Consider the following 21,341-nt stretch of genomic DNA (forward strand, 5'->3'; position numbering starts at 1 on the left):
CACCTATGTTTACCGCAGCATTACTAGTAGCAGTCAAGGTATGGAAGCAACCTAGGTGTCCATCGACAGATGAATGGATAAAGAAGACGTGGTGTGTGTGTATGTGTGTGTGTGTGTGTGTGTGTGTGTAATATAATATTAGGCAGCAATAAAAAACAAAAAAGAAACATAACCCGTAGATATGGAGAACAAGCTGATGGTTGCCAAAGATAAAGGGGTAGGGAATACAAATTTTTTAAAAACTATCATCTTTCCCAGAAATCCATTCTTTTAAAGTGATTTTGTGGGAAGGATGCCTTGAGGCAAAGATGCAACTTACACAGCAGGCAGAGTGTCTGACTCCCCAGACTCAGAGGCCTTTCAGATCACAAGACCTATTCTACATTTGTTCCTAATTCTTTATAAGTATGCCATTTAAAAAATAGATTGAATAGACCTTCACAGAACATAGAAAAGCCCTGGGAAGGGCTTCTGTGTCACTCCCATCACCCGCACACTCCTCAGACCCAGCTTTTGCAAGCCACAACTGATCTGAATTAAGACAGTACCCATTCATAGTCTTTAGTGGCATAGACATGTCACCAAGGGCCCACACATAAAGCTGTTTGTTATCAGCCATTAACCGCCTGGTGAATTGGTTTATTAGGTGTTCTCTGTGACAGTCAAGAACTGAGTGAAGTTTTGATTGGGTGAGGAGTCAGGGCTAGAATGGGAACCTAGAGCACCACCCAGGAAGAGAGGCAATTTGGAGACAATGCTCTCTCAAGAGGGCTAGCCCAGAGCCTAATAAACTTAAAGGCAAAGCAGGATTTTATTGCTTTTGGCTAAAGAACATTGCCAAACCTTCAGAGCAAAGGGCAAGTACAAGTCATTCTTCTGAAAAGATTATAAAATTTCAGACAGGACAGAATAAAAGTAAATTTCTGAATATAAAATATTCAATGCTTTGGAGGTGGTTTTATGGGCATGATCATCAGAACAATACACTACTGTGTCAAACATTATAATCTGAAATAACTTTCAGTGTGTTCTCCTAAATCACTGACACAAAAACAAAGGCCATTCATTTATTCAACACACATTATGTTGTGTCAGGTTCTATACTCAAGAAGTTACATACATATCTATGTTGGAACAAAGTGAGTTATGTTTTCTAAACTTGTTCTTTAGTCAAAATGTCCTTTTCCTTCTATCTTCCCTTATTTACTTTAGGGCACACAGAGTAGTATAAAATGTCTTCTAGATGAGGAGCTTCCAGGCATCAAGTAGGGGTGTTCACATTTATTTACTTACCTTTATATTATCAGGGGCATATATAGCTTTTGGAATAAACTTGAATCAAGATTTGTCTAAATTTGTATTAATTTACACCACGTTTATGCCTTTTATTTTTAGATAAAGTATTTTGGAAGAAGAGGAAGAAGAAGAAGAAGAAGAAGAAGAAGAAGAAGAAGAAGAAGAAGAAGAATTATTATTATTATTATTCTCTTGGACCAGAACATAAATCAGCAACGTTTATAAATAATTCTAAGATTCCATTGCCTGGGTTCAAATTCAGCTCAGCAACTAACTAGGTGTGTTACATTTAGGAAGTTATTTCAACTTTCTACATCTTTAAAATACGGATTATAATTGGTCACTAATTTATAGAATTGTTGAGCCTTGTAAATTTGAAAACACATGTAAAAAGGCCTGGTGCATAGTGAGAGCTAAATAAACATCAGTACATATTCTTATCGCTGAGTTTATTACTTGTTGGCAGGGGAGATGTACAGGAATTGAGAATAGAAAATCTTGATCAAAGAAAATAATTTCTTCCAAGAATAGAAAAAAATCAAGTCTGAAGATTCAAAAACAGTTGTAACAATTTGAATTTTACCCTCCCATTCACTAGATATTTAGCACTTTTCTAAGATTGATCTTATAATTTGTAATTTCATGGGCTTCTAGTCTTTTCTACTTCTGCTCAGTGCTGAATCCTTTAAGCGGGTACTCATAAATGACAAACATCACCCCACCACTGAACTGGGGAAAGCCGAGTGTTGCCAGGTCTGTGGGTTGGGGCTTTAGGCTCTTCAGTTGTAGTGCTGGGAATGGGCTGGGGAGGGGGTGTTACGACTCCGCCTTCCCTTCCTCAGCCAGCAGCTCCGCCCCGCCGGCCAACTTCATCAGGCCTCCCGAGCGCCTTTCTCTGGCTGGTCCGCCCTCCTCCGGGTGTCTGGCTGGGCGCAGGAGGCGGGCTCAGCGCTGACGGGCTGCGCCTCTGCAGCCAGAGGAGGGCGGGAAGGCGGGCGGAGGAGGAGGGGGAGGCGGGGACTACGCCGGGCGGTAGCTGGCGCTGAGCGCGGTGGGAGAGGAGAGGGTACCCGGCTGGCTCTGCTGGCGGCCTCAGCCCGGGTCTCGGCGCCGCAGCCCTGCGCCGCTCCCGCCCTTGTCTGTGGCTCCGCAGCCCCAGGCACGGCAGAGGCGGAGAAGCGGTGAGCCACCGGTAGGTTGCATGGGGAGCACGGTTCCGTCTGCAACCTTTTGTGCTGCAGAAAAGGTGGTGACGGGCGGGTCGTGGTGGTGGTGGGGTGCCCCAGTAACCGACTCCCAGTGCCAGCCCCGGTCGCGGCGCCGCCCCTTCCTCCCTTCCTCGTGTCGGGGCCGGGCGCGGAGCCCGCGCGGTGCTGGTGAACCGCGGCCTGGAGGGCCTCCGGGGTAGGCGGCCCCCGTGATCCCCGGCCTCGGCGGGCAGGTCCCTGGACGCTGGAGCAGGGGGCTGGGGTAGAGTGAACTGGGTGGGGCCCTTGCCGGGTGCGGGGAACCCGCGGTTCTTTGGCACAGGGGTGGGGCCGGAGACGCCGTGAGTGTGCAGCGCGTGTGAGTGAGTGTGCGGGGGCGTGCGCCCCGTGTGCGCGCGGCGTGCGCACGCCGGGGAGCTGCGGGGACTCGGGGAGCAGTGGGGGCTCGGCGACCCGCAGCGCCTCTCCCGGGGTGCGGCGGCGCGGAAGTCCCGGCGCGTTGGCGCGCACACTCGCCGCTCCGCTCTGTGCCAGCCCGGCGGGGCAGCGGGCCTGGGGGCCCCATTGAGAAGTAGCTCTTTCCCAGGCCTGCTGCGCCTGTGGCCGCGTGCCCGGCCGCACGCCGGGTGCGACTGCCGGGACCAGATAGTGCCTCTGGGCGAGCCTCGGCGTTCTTATCGCGCCCGCCGTCCTCGCCGGCTCGGCGGGCTGGGGTGGTGGGAGGCAGCCCGCGAGCCTGCAGCCGGTGACGGCTGCGGGTCTGCCGGGGCGGCGGGGACGGGGCCCGGCCTTGACCGGGGGCGCTCGTGTGGATTGGCGCCGGGTGCTGGCCTGAAGCGAAAGCGGCAGATGTCGTTGGCATCGCCGCCCTCGCCCCACCTGTCGCGGGTGGACTTTGGGGCGAGTGGGGAGCGGAGGAGAGGGGTTTCCATGCGGGCAGCAGTCAGACCTTGAGCAGGCGGCCCCATTGTGAGGCTGCCAAACTCTAGTGGTGGAATCTGCACATCTCTGCCAGAAAGGAGACGGGAACACGAAGGGAACGATGGCCCCGTCCTTTTCCCCTTGCCAGTCAGTGTTCCATATCCTCAGGGTCTCCCTGCTTCTTCACCCATGTCAGTTTGCACCCAGTGGGTTAGTAGTTGGTGTTGAGCCAAGATGCTGAGTGAGTGTGTGTGTGGTTGTGGTGCACAGGTAAAACTAGGGCTGGGAACTTTTTAACTCTTTGAGGAATTGGAAAAATGGAGGCAGAAGCATTTTATAGTGTGCTTGCTACTCCTAGCCGAAAGAACAGTTCTTGCACAACATTACTGACGTTGGTAGACTCTTCGTTTTACATTCGTTTTCTCAGATGAGCACCCTGCAATTTAGAATTGTTATGGTGTTTGATTTTAACCCCATAGAGCAGGCAAGACGCTAGAGAGATAGAAATGACCTCTTTCCAAAGTTTATTTCTCCAGTTACTTTATTTCTCCAGCACTGGTTATTACAGAAGATGTTGTAATACCATGATTTATACTTACACAATTATGTTTAATGAATGTTTCACAGATTTCTCAGTGTTTTATTATGTACCTGTGTATGCATTACAAGCTTAATAAAATGACCAAAATGAAATGTAAAGATTAATGTGCCCAGAGACTTCTTGATTTGATAAGAATATGCTTCTGCAGTAGAACAGTTTATTCTACTGCAATTGAGAGTGTTTAGTAACCATACGAGGATACAAAATATCGGGTATTTATTGACTTTACATATAGTTAGTGAGTTTTACTTTCTCTGTATAATTTTGTGTACTTTGGAGAGGCACTGTACACATTAACCTTTAATTTAATGTGGTAGGAGTAACAAAACTTTATATCCAGGATTTAAATTTTTATCCTGGGTGCAGGGGGATCAGCTCTTCACTTCCAGGCAGAACACTGATTTTGTCACTCGTCTATCAAAGTATGTTCCTAGTTTTAAGCTTTCATTTGGAAATGTTGCCAGTTCCACAGTGTACACCTGTCCCATTTTGGCTGTGCTTCCAAAGAGGCATATTTCTTTTAAAGGCTGCATGTAGACCTGCAGTTCTCACCCTCAGTCACATTTGTAGTGAAATTGAATTTTTTTTTCTAAAATAGGTAGGAGGATGCTTTCACCTAATGATAAGATATTGATAATCTAGCTTTAACTTCTAGCAGAAATAGAAAACGCGTTCTGTACTTTAAGGGGTTGCTATTAAAAGAACTGATATTAGAAAAACACATTTTTGTCTTCCTGAACCCATTATGGGTTGTCTTGCCACATTGGTGAGGTTAATGATTTGTTTGTATGGTCGAAAATGGTTTCAGAAGAGTCACACCTTAACTCTTCTTAAAAATTATTGGTGATTTCATTTTTATGAGTTGCAAATGAAAAAGTAAGATCATTTTAGAGTAAACTCTAAGATGAGCATGTGTGCACAGCTAGGCATTGTGTTTTCATCGTGTATGTTGTGAAGTCATTTTATTTCTGTTCAGTGTTCTGTTAATTTGAGAGATGTTTTGGTCGTTCTCTCTTTTAGTGTTTTTAGAGTAATCTTTGAGACCGATGGTTGCAAAATATTTCATTAGCCTCAAAGGAACTTTTAAAATTGCTATTTTCCCCCCAAGTCTTTTAACATTATTGGTCTCTCCTCAAATAGTCACTCTGAAAAGCACTACCTGTTTCCATTTTTTTCTTTGTGTTTGAGAGCTAGAATTAGACCCTATAACCCAAAATTCCCTTCATGTTTATAACCTTGTGATTTGGAACTGATAGATTTTGTTAAATTTTTTCTTATTGCTAGTTTGTTAGTAGATCTATGCTGAAGCCTGAGTTTTACAGCTTTTTAGTATGTAGGGCTTTTGTGTGGGCTTAATTAAACATTTCCATGTGGAGCTTTCTAGATTTTTGGTGAAATCACTCCCTTCTCTGGGTTCACAGTGCCATTCAGGATTACTGTTTTGTCTGTTGGCTTTATGTATTTCCATGTCTGTCTGTCTCTCCCTCTTGCCTAGTCTCAGGCTTCACTTTTTGTATTTGCCCCAGTGCATATACAGAGCTGGGGCATAATAAGACTTGAAATATTGTTGAATGACTGAATGGGTAAATGAATAATTAAATGGCTGAGTGGATACACCCAAAGAGACTCCTCAGACCTGTATGGGAAGCCATTATGCAAACAGAGGGTCCTTCCTTCCTCCCTCCTTTCCTTAAGTCATTGCTTTTCCATTGTTATCTATTATTTTTGAGTAGGATAACAATATAATTCCCAAACTGGGATACTTTTGAGACATGAAGGGGGTACTGTAAACAATTATGCCAGGGCACTGGAGGCTATGACCTGAGACATGTGGCCACTCGACTTTTGAAGGACATTCTTTATTTACCTCTGATGCTATCTATCATCTTGCCTGAGAAATTTGACACACTTGCTAGTTACTGTTTGCAAACTTTTCTATTTGTAGAAGCCTCATTTGCAGTCAATTGTTGGGTGTCTTTTGCTTAGTCACTCATGGTCTCCCTCTCCAGAGGCCTGTAGACAGCTCTTGACCGTGCTTAATTTTTCTTATTTTCATTGCTTACAGGGTAATGTCACTGGGCTTTCTATTTGTTACAGCTGCTTATAGCTGAAAGCATTATATACTCTATATAATGCTTCGCTCTGTTTATTTGAATTTGTTTTTCTATGCAGCATTTAGTCTACCCTGTAAGGATTTCACATGAGTTCTTTTCCTTCTTGCTGATTGTTTTTTGAGAGGTGATCCATTGAACAAGCTTTCATGTTCAAAACAGTGGCCAGAATTGATTGCAGGTGTTAGAGATTTATAGATTTTTAAAGTATTCTAAAGATGTTATTTCAAAAGTATATTTTGAGAATGTTAATATTACAATGTTTTGTTTCTAATGGGAGATGGGTTACTATAATGTTTTTAGTGGATTCCTTTATAGGCAATCTCTTTAAAAAAGAATAATTCTTTTAGTTTCTGGCCCTGTTCTTTTAATTTTTTTCTTATTTTCATCATCTTCATCATTTTCTTCTTAGCATCTGTGCACAGATAGCAGGCAATTACACACAAACCAGTAAGCAGAGTCAGAAATCAGTAAAAAATGAGAAGTGGAATGGAGCCTCCTGCACCTTGGGTTTGCCCTCTGTGGCTCTCTTGGTCAGTGTGTTTATATTCTATTTTTAGCTTGGCACAGGCATAATAGGGATAATCAGTTACTACACTTTGTTTACTATGGAATTACGGACTATTTCCTAAACTTCACATAAGCGCCAGTGCAAGAGTTAGATAATTACTTTAAGGCCTCTCTGCTTTCAAAGCTGGAATGAAGTTTCGTATCTAAAGCAATGTCAGTGGGCTTCGGAGTCAGATGGTTTGGGGTTCCAATTCCTGCTCTGACCCTCAAATAGCATTACTTCTTCAAATACTTTACAGCAGGGATATTTTCCTCATGGAGTAGTAAATATTACATTGAATATAGCATTTGACATGTAGAAGGTGCTCAAAAATGTTAGTTTCTTTTATTTCCCTTCCCCATTAAACATCTCTTTACTTAAATATGGAATTAATATGAACTTTATTAACAGTATTGGGAAAGTTCTCTGGATATGACTATTTTAAATAAAAATTTTTATTGTTGCCCTGGCTGGTTTGGCTCAACGGTTGGAGTGTCAGCCTGCAAACCAATGAGTTGAGAGTTGGATTCTGGTAAAGGGCACAAACCTCGGTTGTGATTCTTCCCCTGCCCTGGTTGGGTCCTGTGGGATGCAGCCACTTGATGTGTTCCTTTCATGTCGATGATTCTCTTTCTCTCTCTCTCTCTCTCTCTCTCCCTCCCTCCCTCCCTCCCTCCCTCCCTCCCTTCTTCCCTCCCTCCTTCCCACTCTATCTGAACAAAAATGGAGAAATGTCCTCGGGGGAGGATTAAAAAAATTGTTATTGTTAGGTAACCACTGTTGTTACATTACAGTTCACTTTATGTTAAAACCAGAGGCTTCATTGGTGGGGTAAAACCAAGTCTTAATCATCTAGGTTTCTTGGTTACCCAATTTGAAAATAATTTGTGGCAAAAGAAATGAGAGTGTGTTACCTAAATCTAAGAGGTTCCCAAGCTGAAACGTGTTAGTTTCTTGGAATGAGGGTTCTTGGTGCATTAATTCCTTCCAGTTCCTCAAGCCATGAAAACAAATATCTTTAACTCAGTAATTATGCATTTCCTTTGAATAAAACTCATCTAGGTTGGTAAGGAAAAGAATAACGTGACAAAATCCTTTCACTTTCTGTTTATATTCTGTTGGCCTGTTGGCCACTTCTTCTGACCCTGTGCACCTATGTAGGTAAAATGTGTCCACTGGGTTCATTTGAGGCCTCCCCCGCCCCCACCAGCCCCACCTCCAAGGTTAAACACAACAGAAAACTCAACTAAAGAAACCTTTACAGGTGGAAAGGACTTTGGGGAGTCTTCTTACACCTTTACCTCCCCAGGTAAGAGGGGAAGGCACGGAGGTAGTGCTAGAAACCTTAAGCAATATGATAACTTAAAGGAGTGTTTGTGCAAGTTCTGGTTTTTGTTTGTATGTTTTCCAAGAGCCTTCCAATCATTTGCCTCAGAGCAGTCTTATGAAGGATTTTTATCGTTGCTATTTTATGGCTAAAATGAGTGGATACCAAAATTGACTGCATAATAACACCACACATCATAAAGGGCTTTGCAGCATTCAGAGTACATGTGTTCACCTACCTTATCTCATTTGATTCACATGACTACTGTGTGAGGGAGGAAGGATGCTGCTGTCCTCAATTTAAACATTGCTGTTTACGCAAGGTCAAGAGGCAGCTTTCTTAGCAAGACTAGGGTAGGACCTGTTCTTTTGACCCCAGCCTTAGGGTTATTTTTTTCATAGGATACTGTGAGCGTTGAACCTCTAAATAAATAGGACTTGGGTGGTGGAACCAACATTGAAATCCCTAAGATGTAGCCCAGGTAGCTATTCTTAGTCTCCAGGTAGAGCTTAATCAACAAAACACAGAGGTGCAAGCTTGATAAAATGTTTGAGGTTTAATTCAGCTAAACAAATTCAAAATTAATTAAAGTAATTACTATTGTAACCTGCATAACCTGTACCTGGTATTAGTACTGCCTGCTAATTTCATCCTGTTTTGCTATTAGAATTGATATAATTGCTTTATAAGTTTTGTTACTTGTTAAATTAAAGGTTTATTTTTGTATCTCATGTTTAGTATCTGGAATAGAGCAGAGAAATTATTATGCCTGTGTTCCCTTGGGTCTCATTGGAAATTGTACAGTGACATCTTCTGGGATTTAGTCTGGTGAGTTACATTTTGCTTTTTCTGTTTGTTAACCAGTTGTATGAACATAATATCATAATGTGTTTTAAGAACTACATGAACAGATAAATGTGAAATCTCAGTATATTATTGCAATGTGCATACTACAGTTAAAATTTTAATGGTGAGAACTGAAATTATTGTTGCAAAATTAACATTATATTTGAAATTTTTGATTAAGTTGATTTTCCTTTTTTAGTTTCTCTAAGATAAAGGAGGTCTTATGGAATATTTCAAAATGTAGTTGCTGTAATTTCAGGGAAATTTTAGTAAAAACATTAGTTTCCAAAGATTGGCCAACTAACTTGCAAAATGTTCTAGTTGTATGTTATTATACATAACGAATGGCAAACAGGTGACTGAAAGGGACATCTTTCTCACTTAGTCAAATAGCGGGTCACTGCAAGCGTGACAGTCCTTTTATCACACCATGAATTCAAACTGTTAAAAATATGCAATGCTATTGTTTTCCAGTAGTTGTCTTTTTCAGTGTGTCCTCTGTGTATCTGTGCTGACACAGTTGTTCATGTGGCTCCAAGTCTTTGAAGGGGAAGAAAACGAATAATGATCTTTGTAACTCTTCAGCATTTTACGAACTAGATTAGTGTGAGTTCCTGCTTCGTATGTCATTGTACTTGGCCAATATCTTTCCAGGTCCTTTTTCTGAACTGTTTAGAGTGGTCACACTCTTTGAAAAGAGCAGTTTCATAATAAGTGATTTCCAAATTATCAGTCAGCAGCAGAATGATTCAGAGGACGATGGGGAAACACAAACTGTTTCGTAGATGTAGTCTATTAAATTTATGAAAATACATTTTAAAACACTGAGAAAGTGGAAATACTACTGAAATTTTCTTTTGAAAAAAAGAGCAAATAGTTTGAAAATCTTAAGTACAAAGTACTTTTAGAGGATTTTGAATACGAATGTGGCTGGGTCACTAACTCCTACAACTGAAATAAAGCACAAAATTTGGTCCTCCGATTTTTAAAATTCTTCAAATTGTATGTTCTCCGAATCAGAAGGTAGCTTAATGGTTGCACAGCCTATGTTTGAATACCTTAAATGACAGGTAACTGACTACTTCTGAAGCTGGTTCATTTCCTCTGCAGTTCTGTTAGAATGTCCTGTTTATACATGTAACTATATCTATAACTATGTATACATACATCGGTACACATGCATATGGAGAAATATGGATGCACACACACACACACACGCCCCTGTAGCTACAGGAATAGAAAATTTGGAGGACCATCAAAAACTTGGAAGTATATGACAACTTTCTATTTTTTGGTACATGCCCCTAGCGGGAACCAAACCTGGGACTCTCTGGTCCACAGGCCAACGCTCCAACCACTGAGCCAAACTGGCCAGGGCGACAACTTTCTTTTTAAAGTCAGATTTATTAAAGTGTTATTTATATACAATGAAATTCACCCTTTTAAGGTATAGAGTGTGCCGGGTTTTGACAAATATATCCAGTTGTGTAATGACCTCTATAATCATTATATAGGATATTTCACTACCTCCCCAAATTCCCTTGTACCCCGTTGTAGTCTGTCCCCTCCCCCCAACCCAGCCAGAGACAGTCATTGATTGATTTCTGCCCAGTAGTTTTCCCTTTTCCAGAACATCTTGTAAGTGGAATCACACAGTCTGTGGCATTTTCTGTCTGCTTCTTTCACTCACTGCAATTACAGTTTGCTCCTTTTTGTTGCCGAGTGGTATTTGATTGTATGGATGGAGCACAGTATGTCCATTTCCCCGTTGGTGGATGTTTGCCTTGTTTCCAGTTTTGCGTGATTATTAATCAAGCTGTTATAAACATTCACATTTAGTTCTCTGTGTGAACGTCTGTTTTCATGTTTCCTAGGTTGATGTCTACAAGTAAGGTACGTGGGTTGTTTAATAAGCATTTATTTAAATTTGTAAGAAATTGTCAAATTTTCCGAAGTGGCTGTACCTGACAGAGGTAGAATAACTATACCAAAGTGTATGCAGGTGAAGGACCTGATTCTCATTCGGCACAGATTTTTATTTTATATCCAGTTTTAACAAGTTTAGTTAGCAGATTCTTTTAAAGCCCACAGCGGATTAGGAACAGTGAACTTGAAGGCCTCAGAGATAGGTTGTTAGCAATTGGAAGCAGCTAAAAATGATGGTCACTAATATAACTTTAATTATTGATTTAAAAAAGGGGAGGGCAGGAACTTATAGGGGTGAAATTCTTCTGTCGGAGAAGTTCTATCCGACAGGGTCCCAGACGTTGTTAGCATCTTAGAATCACCTGGAGATCTAAAAATTTCAAAGCTCAGGCTATACCCCGGATTAATTAAATCACAACTCGGGTAGAGCACAGACATCAGTATTTTTGAAGTTTCTTTGATGATGTCAGTGTGTGGACGAGTTTGGAACCACATCGCAAAAGCACAGCAGGGTGAACTCAGAGGAGCACGGCACTTGGAGCCGGAGACCTGGACTGCCTGCATGGCTCTGGACAAGCCCCTGCCTTCTGGCTTCAGGGTTGTCTTCTCTGTTTTCGGAGGTTCCGGGCTCCAAGATGATTCTGCACTAAAATGTCATGGTTCTTGACATCATTAAACTGATAATAGCCATGCTTAAGAGACTTTGTTTCCCAAGGAATGGCTCTATTCTGAATGGTTTGTGTCTGGTACCTCTTGAAAAAATTCTGTTCACATGATGACATTTTTATTCTGTATAGTTAGAATTATGGTCTGTCTGTTTTCTCTTAAGTGATGTTGCTGTATGTTTCTAAAAACAGTTCAAGCATATGGAGCAGTTTCTTGATTACTGAGGGTGACTTTTTTTTGATAAGCCTGATTTAAAAAAACATTCAGTACTTCTCGAAAAGAATTCTTTGTATAGCAGTTGTGAAACTTATCAGCTATATTCAGAGATGGTCTAAGGAGCTAAGGCATCTAGGTTATATTTTTCAAATGTTGCTCCTTTTGCCAAACGTGTGGGAAGTGGCCTCTTGGAAAGTATTCAGAGCTGATCAGTTTCCATAGCGGTCACAGTGTTTTGAATGTGCTCGTCTTAGTGCATCAAGTTCCTTCTGCATGTGTATTGGTTTAGATGTTTGCTCTAGTTTCAGCCAAAATTCACAAGTGTGTGCTGCACCCATTGTTCTTAAAATGCGCACTGTGTACTTTTCCTGGTAAATGTTAAAGTGTTGCTTGTCTCGTGTTATCTAGTTTGAATCCTCATACATTTCAAAGAAATAGAGTGGTACCTGTGAACATGGCCAGGTCTTTCACATCTTTTATAAATATATGTTATTGCCATTGTTACTGGTTGGATTATGAGATAATCTGATATTGAAGACCCTTAGGTGTCATTTGAAGAACTATATTTGTGTCTGGTACTTGTTTTAGAAACTCAGTTTTAAAAGCATTGTTCAGCTACAAGTTGACTTTTCTGTTCTCATTGCGTTTTTTGTTTCAGACGCTTCTAGCCACTGAGCTTTTGCACTTCTGTTATTATAACAATACTTTTTCAGTTTTCTGTCTTTCTCTTTGCTTTAAACTATATGTGAAAGGCATTAGTGGAAGCAGTAAGGGTATTGCTGGTTTCTGGTCCGTGGTGTTCTGCAGAGCAGAAGTGAGCCTGGGGCAGATTTCTCCGTGCACACTCGTTCCCCGTGATGCTGTGGGAGCCGTGCAGGCTGCACAGGCCTGCTTCGTGGCCGTTTGTCTGGGCGGTGTGCTTTTTTGATGCGAGGTTCTTTTAGAATGTGAAACAAAATACTTAGACATGAATAACTTGGTTAAAAACTTACAAGCAGGTTTTTTTCACAGTAAAATAGGAAGAATTTGCTGCTGAACACAGGCCATCTCCAGTTATAGTCATTCATTCCTGGTGAATTACTTTTTTTTTTTTTTTTAACTCTCACCAGAGGATATTTTTCCATTTATCTTCAGATAGAGTGGGAAGGAGCAAGGGAGGGAGGAAGGAAGAGAGGGAGAGATGGGGGGGGGGGCAGCATCAATGTGGGAAAGACACATTGACTGGTTGACTCCTGCATGATCCCCACCAGGGCCGGGGACAAACCAAGGTATGTGCCCTTCACCAGAATCGAAACTGACTCTGGTCTGCGGGCCGACGCTCTAACCGCTGAACCAAATGGGCCAAGGCGTGAATAACTTTTATTTTTGTTTTTTTATTTATTTTTTTCTTTATTGATTTTTTTAGAGAGAGATAGAAACACCAATGAGAGAGAACATCAATTGGCCGCCTCCTGCATGTCCCCCACTGGGGATTTGGCCCACAACCTGGGCATGTGCCCTGACCGGGAATTGAACCGGCGACCTCTTAGTGCATGGGTCAACGCTCAACCACTGAGCCCCACCGGCTGGGCATGAATGACTTTTAATAAGAAGTTTTGCAGTGCACAATATTGGACATTCATATATCAAGATATGCTGACTTTGAAACCATTCAGTCTTTATTGCCTTTAGCATCATCTGTTTTTGGGTAGATTTCTAGAATTAGAAAATACATAGACTTCCTCTGTTTCAGGTAGGACAGTACCTACACCACTTAAGACCACTTGAAAGATAACCTGAGAAAGTTGATGCTGTAACTGCTCTAAGGATCTTGCTCCAGTATTTAAATTCGTGAGGAAATTGTCGGGAATATAACAGCATAGAAAGTTGTTTCAGTCACACTGAAGAAGGAAGGTATACCGCTTAGTCAGCATTCCACCTAGCTGAAAAGGAAATATTTGCCCGTCATTGCTCCTTTGTCTGGAACCCAGCCTCCACCCATCTTTCTTGGTGACACGCAATAGATGTTCTTTAGAAAGGCAATATGTAAAAGGATCTAAAAACAAAACAAAAAATCTAAGCAATATTTAGGAGTCCTGGTTGCACCATTCTCTTTCCTATTTCAATATCAAGAGCTGAAGATGTTCTCGTACTTATGACAGACAGTACCCTGTGGAGACCAGTGAAACCACCTAAAAGATCTGTTAGTTTTGAAATTACCCAATGGTTTGGAGGAGTATTGATGCTTTACAGCTTTAAAAAATGCAATGTTCAACCCTTAGAATTACTTAAAATGAGCATTTTTGTGTTTCAGTGCAGCAAGACTCTGATTCAGAAATTTTACATTGAGTATGGACCTTAGTTACTTAGTTAAATATTTGTGAGAGGGTATTAGAAGTGCCTATTTCTTTAACTTTCTGATGAAGTTGTGTTTTCTACTTGGAGTATGTTGTTCATGTCATTTAAGTATGTAGGTTTCTTACACCAGGCTGCTTGGTTGAAATTTCCAGAGTTCTTAAACCACATCTAGTTAAGCATGTAGGTTAAATCCTCGTCTGTCATCATCAGTTAGATGCTTGAAGATCTGATGGTTAATTTTACCCACGCCAGGTGATATTTTTTGTGGTGTTACTGGCTGCTGGAAACTTAACCAGTGATAGTTACTCATCTAACAGTGGCGTCTGTTTCAGGTCTTACCAAGACTTTGACCTTTATATAGTGCCTCACATCACTTTTCTAATTTCCTAGGTACTTATTTTTTAGTTACTGTATAGTTTTTGCCTTTTTCTCTCAAACCTTTGTATCCTGTCATCCTTTATTCTTAACCCCGAGAGATTCTAAGAATTCCTGATGGTCTGCCTGGATGCAGCAGGATTGACCCTGTGACGATGATCCTGTTGACCACTGATGCCTGTGTTCACTCTTCGCTGTGACTTTGTACACCGTTGACTTGCTTAGCAATTTTTATCCCTTGTGGGCAAAAAAGATGACTTTCAGCTCAGCCTCTGTTCAAATTATTACCAAATTCAGAATGGGGAGTGTGTGAATGATGGATTGTAGGAAGTTCATCACATACCAAATGGGAATTCTGTACGGTGGCTGGTGGAAATCCATGGACTCTCCTGGACTGCCAGATTTGGAAGAGACCTGGACCAGTGTCACTCCTTGTGCTGATGGTTGAATGTCACCACCTGGGCAACTCTGCTTGGGTGGGGCGCCCAGTCTGTACAGTTGTCCCTCACCACCTCGCGCTCCGACTTTCGGGGCTTCATTCTCTCATGGTTTTTTCAAATACTATACTGTGTATAAATAAAGAATCCTACTTCGCGGTAGAGTCTGGAACTGATTAATCGCAATAAACGAGGGCCGACTGTATGCTCCCTTTCCTCCACAGCCCTGGTTTTGGCCTTGCTGACACCCCTCTGATTATCTTTTCATAATAAAGTATCAGAATCACTTTCTGCCTGTCAGATGTCATAGGTTGAAGCCTTCAATTAATAAGCTGTTTTCTTGTGCTCTTTCTGTTCAACAGAATGAGAGAGAAAGGAAGAATTAGTTTGCCATTTGGCTTACACATTTGTTTCTTCAGCATAAGATTGGATGAAGCTTCATATGGCCCTCTAAAGTTTTTTAGATGAGAAATCTTTAGGTTTCAGTATGCATATCAAACGTAGCTGGTAGTTACCTGCTTCTGTCTTCTCCATAGAGAAATACACACTCAAATACAAATTTATTTTTACATTAACAAAGTAGAATAAAGCTAATTACTGTAAGTGTAGAGGGGTTGAGGGGCTAAGGTATTTTAGTTAAATTAAAATGGGAAATAGTCTAAGATTTAGAGTAAAAAGTAAATAAAACGATATTGATCCCTTTAGCGTTTGTTTTATCTCAGGAGTTATTAACGTTAGTTTCAGTGGTGCTATAGATGTGGATCAGAGTGAGGGCAGGATGGCATCTGGTAATTGCATACAGTAGCCTTGGTTTACTTATTTTCTGATGAAGAAAGTGCAGCCAGTGAAGTATGGCTTTTGTTTAGCTTTCTAATTGCTTGGATTGTAAACGAATACCCAAATTTTAGGAAATGACTTAGTTAGGATAAGGTTTTGTTTTACAAAAGGATTCATAGGAATTATTTAATATAAGAGCCTATTTCAAAAATATTTAATTTTAAAATCAATTATTAGTTGACATGATTTTGGTTAGCAAATTTAAAACGATGTTATCTACTTCTAACTGAGGATCAAGTAGAAATAAAGTTTCTCAGAAATGGCATTGTCATTTAGGTTCCCTTAGTATTTTATTTTCCAAAATTTGATTTATCTGCAACTTTCTAAAAACCTGGCCATTATTTGTGGTACTCCTTGTCAGTGGGGTTTTCCAAACAATGTAATGTGATTATTCTAATGAGTAATATTAGTGTCCATTATGAATTCTTCTGCCATTTACTAAACTATTCAAAAGTGTAGTGTCTTAGTTGGCATATTTTATAATTAAATGGTCAAATAAAATAACATGATATTTTATATATGTTTAATATTAAACACGATTTATTGGATTTAGGATTAACCTTTAAACTACAAAATGGATATCTTTAAATAATTCACTGGGGATATGGAAGGAGGAACATTTACAAGGTTTGGCAGTGCCTTCCTCCATACTATGAGGAAAATTTTTTAGTCCTAAATTGGAATCTTTGCAGAAATAGGTCAGCTTTATCTTTTTTCTTATATGCCCCTTAAACACAGTTTAAAAGAATTGCACGTGGAAGAGCTGAGCACTTATTTTAAATCAAATGATGGAAAATGGATTTTATTTTATTTATTTATTATCCTCATCTGAGGACAATTTTTCATTTTTTGTTCAGATAGAGTGGGAAGTTGAGAGAGAGAGAAAGAGAGAGAAACCTCGATGTAAAAGGGACACATTGAGTGGTTGCCACTCGCACAACCCAACCAGAGTTGGGGACAAACTGCAACCGAGGTACGTGCCCTTTGCAGGAACCGAACCCGGGTCTCTCTGGACCGCAGGCCAACGCTCTAACCGCTGAGCCAAACCAGCCAGGGCGAAAATGGAAAGATTTTAATTTTCATGTTGGAAAGGTTTTGTGGATTCTTGTGAAACTGTACATGATTATTTTTATTTGCTTAATGTTGAGACCTGTATTTGATTTGCTTAATATCACATCAAGGAATAAACCGTGTGATTGAACAGAGCGCTGTATTTAGAGCAGGATGTTTTCTGTAGGCTTCTCTGTCTGAACTGTTTAGTATTACTTGGGACTTTAATTTAACCTGCCTTTGAGTTCTTGGAGGCAGAGAAGTAGTAGTCATTTCATGTGTGCTGTGGAACGTGTAATAGACGATAAAGATCTGTCCATTGTACATTGGCTGTTTTTCAGGCCAGTGTTATTTCATGCTCCCTGAACCTTCAAAAATGATCCAGCTCGGCCCCAGGTTCTGTGCGTTGCAATCTTCTAATCTCTCTATCTGCTTTTAGGGGTGTGCAGACTGGTGCCTAAAATGGAAGTAGATGTTAATGGAGAGTCCAGAAGTACCCTGAGCACCCTGCCCTTGCCCGTGGCCGAGGTGAGCTCCCCGGGGAAGGCAGAGGCAGAGAAGCCCCGCTGCTCCAGCACGCCATGCTCGCCGATGCGCCGGACGGTATCAGGCTACCAGATCCTCCACATGGACTCGAACTATTTGGTTGGCTTCACAACTGGTGAGGAACTCCTGAAGTTAGCCCAGAAGTGCACAGGAGGTGAAGAGAGTAAGGGAGAAGCCGTGCCTTCCTTGCGCTCCAAACAGCTGGATGCAGGACTTGCACGGTCCTCTCGTCTGTATAAAACCAGAAGTCGGTACTACCAGCCATACGAGATTCCAGCTGTCAACGGCAGGAGGCGAAGGCGGATGCCCAGCTCAGGAGACAAGTGCACTAAATCTTTACCTTATGAACCTTATAAGGCCCTCCATGGGCCTCTGCCTCTTTGTCTTCTTAAAGGTAAGAGGGCTCACTCCAAATCTCTGGACTACCTCAATCTAGATAAAATGAACATCAAGGAGCCAGCCGACACAGAAGTGCTACAGTATCAGCTTCAACACCTAACCCTCAGGGGGGACCGTGTGTTTGCTAGGAATAATACATGAATGGCCCGCAGAGTGTGTAAACCAGTTTAGGGCAGCCTGCACTCGGCTAGAAAAACCCAGTGTTGTACTCTGTACAGGACTCTTCACATTCTAGATGGTTATATCAGCTAAGTGTTCCAGGAACATCAAAATTGTTTGGATCAAATTTTGAATACAGAAATAAAATCACAGGTACTTGGGGGAGAAATTGTTCTAGAGCACGCAACTACAGAGAAAATAGAATGTTGATCATTAGTTCATGTAGCTTTTTAGCTAGGAAAAAGAGGCTTTGGTACGGTAAGATCTTTATGATTCTGACTCTTGAATTGGGAATGCTGTCTGCTCGGTGGTTGCTGACTTGATTCATTAGAAATTTATATCTTAAGTACTCAAGTACTTTAATCTCTGTATTTTACTATAAAATGTATGTAATGATTTGTTTTATGAAATTTAGAACTTGAACATTGCTGAATTGGACCACTTTTTATTTTTGAATATTGAGTTTAAATATTTTATAACTGGTTTTGCACTGAAAAAAAAATTCAGATTGACGAGAATAATCTTTCTTCACTTGACTCAATAATATTATTGAGCAGTGGATTTTTTATTTCCGCATGGAAAGTTACTGATCTCTATGGCTGTAAAATATTTCTTTATAGCATTATTAACATGTGTCTTAATAAAATTAAATTTGGGATACAAAGTATTTATTTTACAATAGGTGGGGTGGGGGTGGGAAGCTTTTCCAGAAAGTTTCCAATGTGAATTTTTCATAAGTTGAAAAAGTTTCCTTTGGGCTTATTTTCTAATTTAAAATTCATCTGGAACTTAAAAATGGAAAGGATTCTTTTAGTTGTGGATTATAGGCATAAAACTGTTTGCATATGAATGTCCTGTAAGTGAATGGAACTTTCCTAGAGGAACTCATAATTTCTACTCAAATAAGTATGAAGTGATACCATTCAGCATGGCATTGGGTCATTCCAGTTTTAGTTTTTTGCAGCGTAAGCACTCACTGAAATTCCAGTTTCTAGGATTAGTGTAGGAGCCTAAAAATGCTTCTACAGTTTTAATGGGTTAATCCTGGATTACTTAACAATTTATGTCAATTGCACTGGTTTAATTTGTTGCTAAAGAAATATTGCCCTGGCTTTAGTAACAAATACAGCTCAACTATTCTTGAATATATTTTGGGAAAAAAAAAATGTATGTAAACTTACCTTTTGTAAAACGTTCTATTTTCTTTTTTGACTCTTGAAGGTGCAATTTATTACTTACTGAATTGGCATTTCTGGCAGCATAGAACTGCTTATTTAAAATTTTATTTCTGGGGCTGTGAGTTTCTTAGGTGTTAGCACTCTTGCTTATAAAATAAGAACACCTTTTAATTAATGAGTGGGCCGTTCCTGGTGCACTTTTCTTTAGCCAGAATGAATGGCAAACTATTTAGAGTGGAATAAGTACTAGAAAACCCTAGGAACTCTTAATCAACATTTATTATACTTCACTGAGGCAAAACACGTGAAAGAACCTTGGTGAAGTTGGCCCACCTCTTACCGAGTTGATCAAATTTCTTAGTGGGCTGGACATTTTCAGCTGTTGATACTTTAACATAAATTGCACCTTTGTAACATATTGTATTGACGAATGATCACTAAGATTAACTATCTCTATACAGTCATTAGTTTGACAAGAAATAGAATCCTGTCAGATGCCAAAGAGTTGGAATTTTACGTTTAATGATTAAACATCGTTATTTATTGATGATTTACCCTGTGGAACTGTACTGTTTCTAACTATGAAATAAAAGGGTGATGTAAACACACATTGTTGTGTGGTGCTTTGAACAAGGTCAACTATCAGTAGGCTAGTTACTGTTCAAGAATTTCACCTATGCACTTATTTTTAGGCCCCATTTTTGTTTAAAAAAATTACTTTTGGTGCTCTTCCACCTTTCAAGGTATAGGAGGTATTCATGGCCATGACTGTGTTCTGTGTCCCTGTGAGAGCTGTCCCTGCCTGTGCGCCTAAATACCTTTTTGAGCAAAATAAAAATACATAGCTTTTTATTTTGTTTTGTTTTTACTTAAAGACGGGTAAAACTGTGGCAGCAATGAAGGGGTTAAAAGTTGGCGATAAGGCACATGTGCTGTGTCTGATTAGTAAAGAGGTAATTTTAAGTTTGGTTTCCTAGAAAGTCTTGAAACTCTAGGTCAGTAGTTTTCAAAATGTATTTACAGAGCCCCTTGCTCATCATTCTTGCTTTCTCTGCACTCCATGGACCAGTGCACCTGTAGCAGATACTGACCTGACAAGAAAAGGGGTTAGGCTGGATCCTTTTTGCTGAAAAACATCCTGTTTCCTTTACTCTTATCACATGTTCTATTTTTTTTAACCATTTTCCCCCATATTTATTCAATTTAATATTCCATACTAAACAAGGCACACTTTTGGCCATGCCTGCCCTTAAAATACTTTGCAGTACTACATACCTTTAATTATTTTTAATATGTTTTAGGGCTCAGCTGATACATAAAGTAGCCATGGAATTCCAGTCCTCCCCTCAGTCTGAGGTGAGCTTCTCCTGCTCACCTGACTTCTGTCCAGTTGGGCTTCTGTGGTCTGCAGTCAGGGAAGAAAAGACCATGGGGGTGGGATAAAGTACAAACTCATGCAGAACGCCCAGACCTTCTGACCTCAGGCTCAGCTGGGCTAATGCTCCGGGCCCATCGAGTCCCGTCTGTAGCCTCTTGTGCCCTATAATGCTCGTGTGTGGGTCACGTCTTTTTCTCTTCCTTGAGATGTTTATTTAAATGATTTCAATATTTGGGGTTTGGGGAAGCTTTTAGAAGATTCTGCATTCACTTTGAAAGGCAAATTGGCCTTTTCACAAAAGAAAGAATATTTCTTGAGAAAAGCAACCTATTTTTACTTATTTTCTTATTCTGACACAGTTCTGTCTCACAAAGGCTTTTATTCCATTATAACCATTGACATTTTTTTAAGGGAGCTTTTAGATGACCCGGGCCTAAAGTGTTTGTTCACAGTCCTAGAAAGTAGGAGAGCCTGTCAAGCAGTTCCATAATGGCATGAACGCCCTAGAAGAGTTGGGGAAGAGAGAGACCAAGGATGTGTGTTGGTTACTGCGATGCAGAGAGGACAGCAGGTATTAAGTAAAATTGGCTTTTAAACAATACAATTTGATTAGACAAATGGGAACTGATGAAGATTGCCTGGGAAAGATAATAAATGCGATTAGAAAGCGAGAAGAGGAGGTTGTCAGCTCTCAGTGATGCGCTTAACTTTGTAATGCGCTCCTTTAACTACGAATTACGAAATGGATTCTTTGACATTTTACATTAGAAGAAAATGAGGGGCTTTTCTGGCTGAGGAGAACAGTGCCAGAAACAAAAGAGGAACGAGTGTGATTTGTTATGGTGAGTTTGCTTGAGCCCCCGGGACACTTTGTTACCCCAGTGGAGGGGAGGTGTTGAATTTGTCTTCTCTCCATTGTGAAATGACTTAATGGCTTTTTCACGAGAAAAAGTCTGAAGCCATATCTCCTAAACGTT

The 21,341-nt window shown here is 40.7% G+C and overlaps 1 protein-coding gene across 3 annotated transcripts; it reads left to right on the forward strand.

Annotated features, from left to right (window-relative positions):
• The first annotated feature begins 2,332 nt into the window (after positions 1 to 2,332).
• On the forward strand, positions 2,333 to 19,876 carry MACIR (macrophage immunometabolism regulator). 3 transcript variants are annotated; one of them, XM_036280191.1, is made up of 4 exons: positions 2,387 to 2,488; positions 8,753 to 8,842; positions 10,735 to 10,753; positions 17,144 to 19,876. In XM_036280191.1, the coding sequence occupies exon 4, from the start codon at positions 17,167 to 17,169 to the stop codon at positions 17,788 to 17,790; it is 624 nt and encodes a 207-aa protein (XP_036136084.1). In that variant the 5' UTR covers positions 2,387 to 2,488; positions 8,753 to 8,842; positions 10,735 to 10,753; positions 17,144 to 17,166; the 3' UTR covers positions 17,791 to 19,876. The 3 variants fall into 3 exon arrangements, with proteins under 3 accessions (XP_036136082.1, XP_036136084.1, XP_036136083.1); XM_036280190.1 differs by lacking the exons at positions 2,387 to 2,488; positions 10,735 to 10,753 and adding exons at positions 4,836 to 6,670; positions 7,952 to 7,996 and having other exon boundaries at positions 17,144 to 19,831; XM_036280189.1 differs by lacking the exon at positions 10,735 to 10,753 and having other exon boundaries at positions 2,333 to 2,488; positions 17,144 to 19,836.
• Positions 19,877 to 21,341: the final 1,465 nt, after the last annotated feature.

This window comes from Molossus molossus, unplaced genomic scaffold (assembly GCF_014108415.1).
Source record: "Molossus molossus isolate mMolMol1 unplaced genomic scaffold, mMolMol1.p scaffold_m16_p_3, whole genome shotgun sequence".
NCBI classification, from domain to species: domain Eukaryota; kingdom Metazoa; phylum Chordata; class Mammalia; order Chiroptera; family Molossidae; genus Molossus; species Molossus molossus.

Coding starts and splice junctions, on each gene's coding strand:
- MACIR (XM_036280189.1), top strand. CDS start 17,167: ATGGAAGTAGATGTTAATGGAGAGTCCAGAAGTACCCTGAGCACCCTG.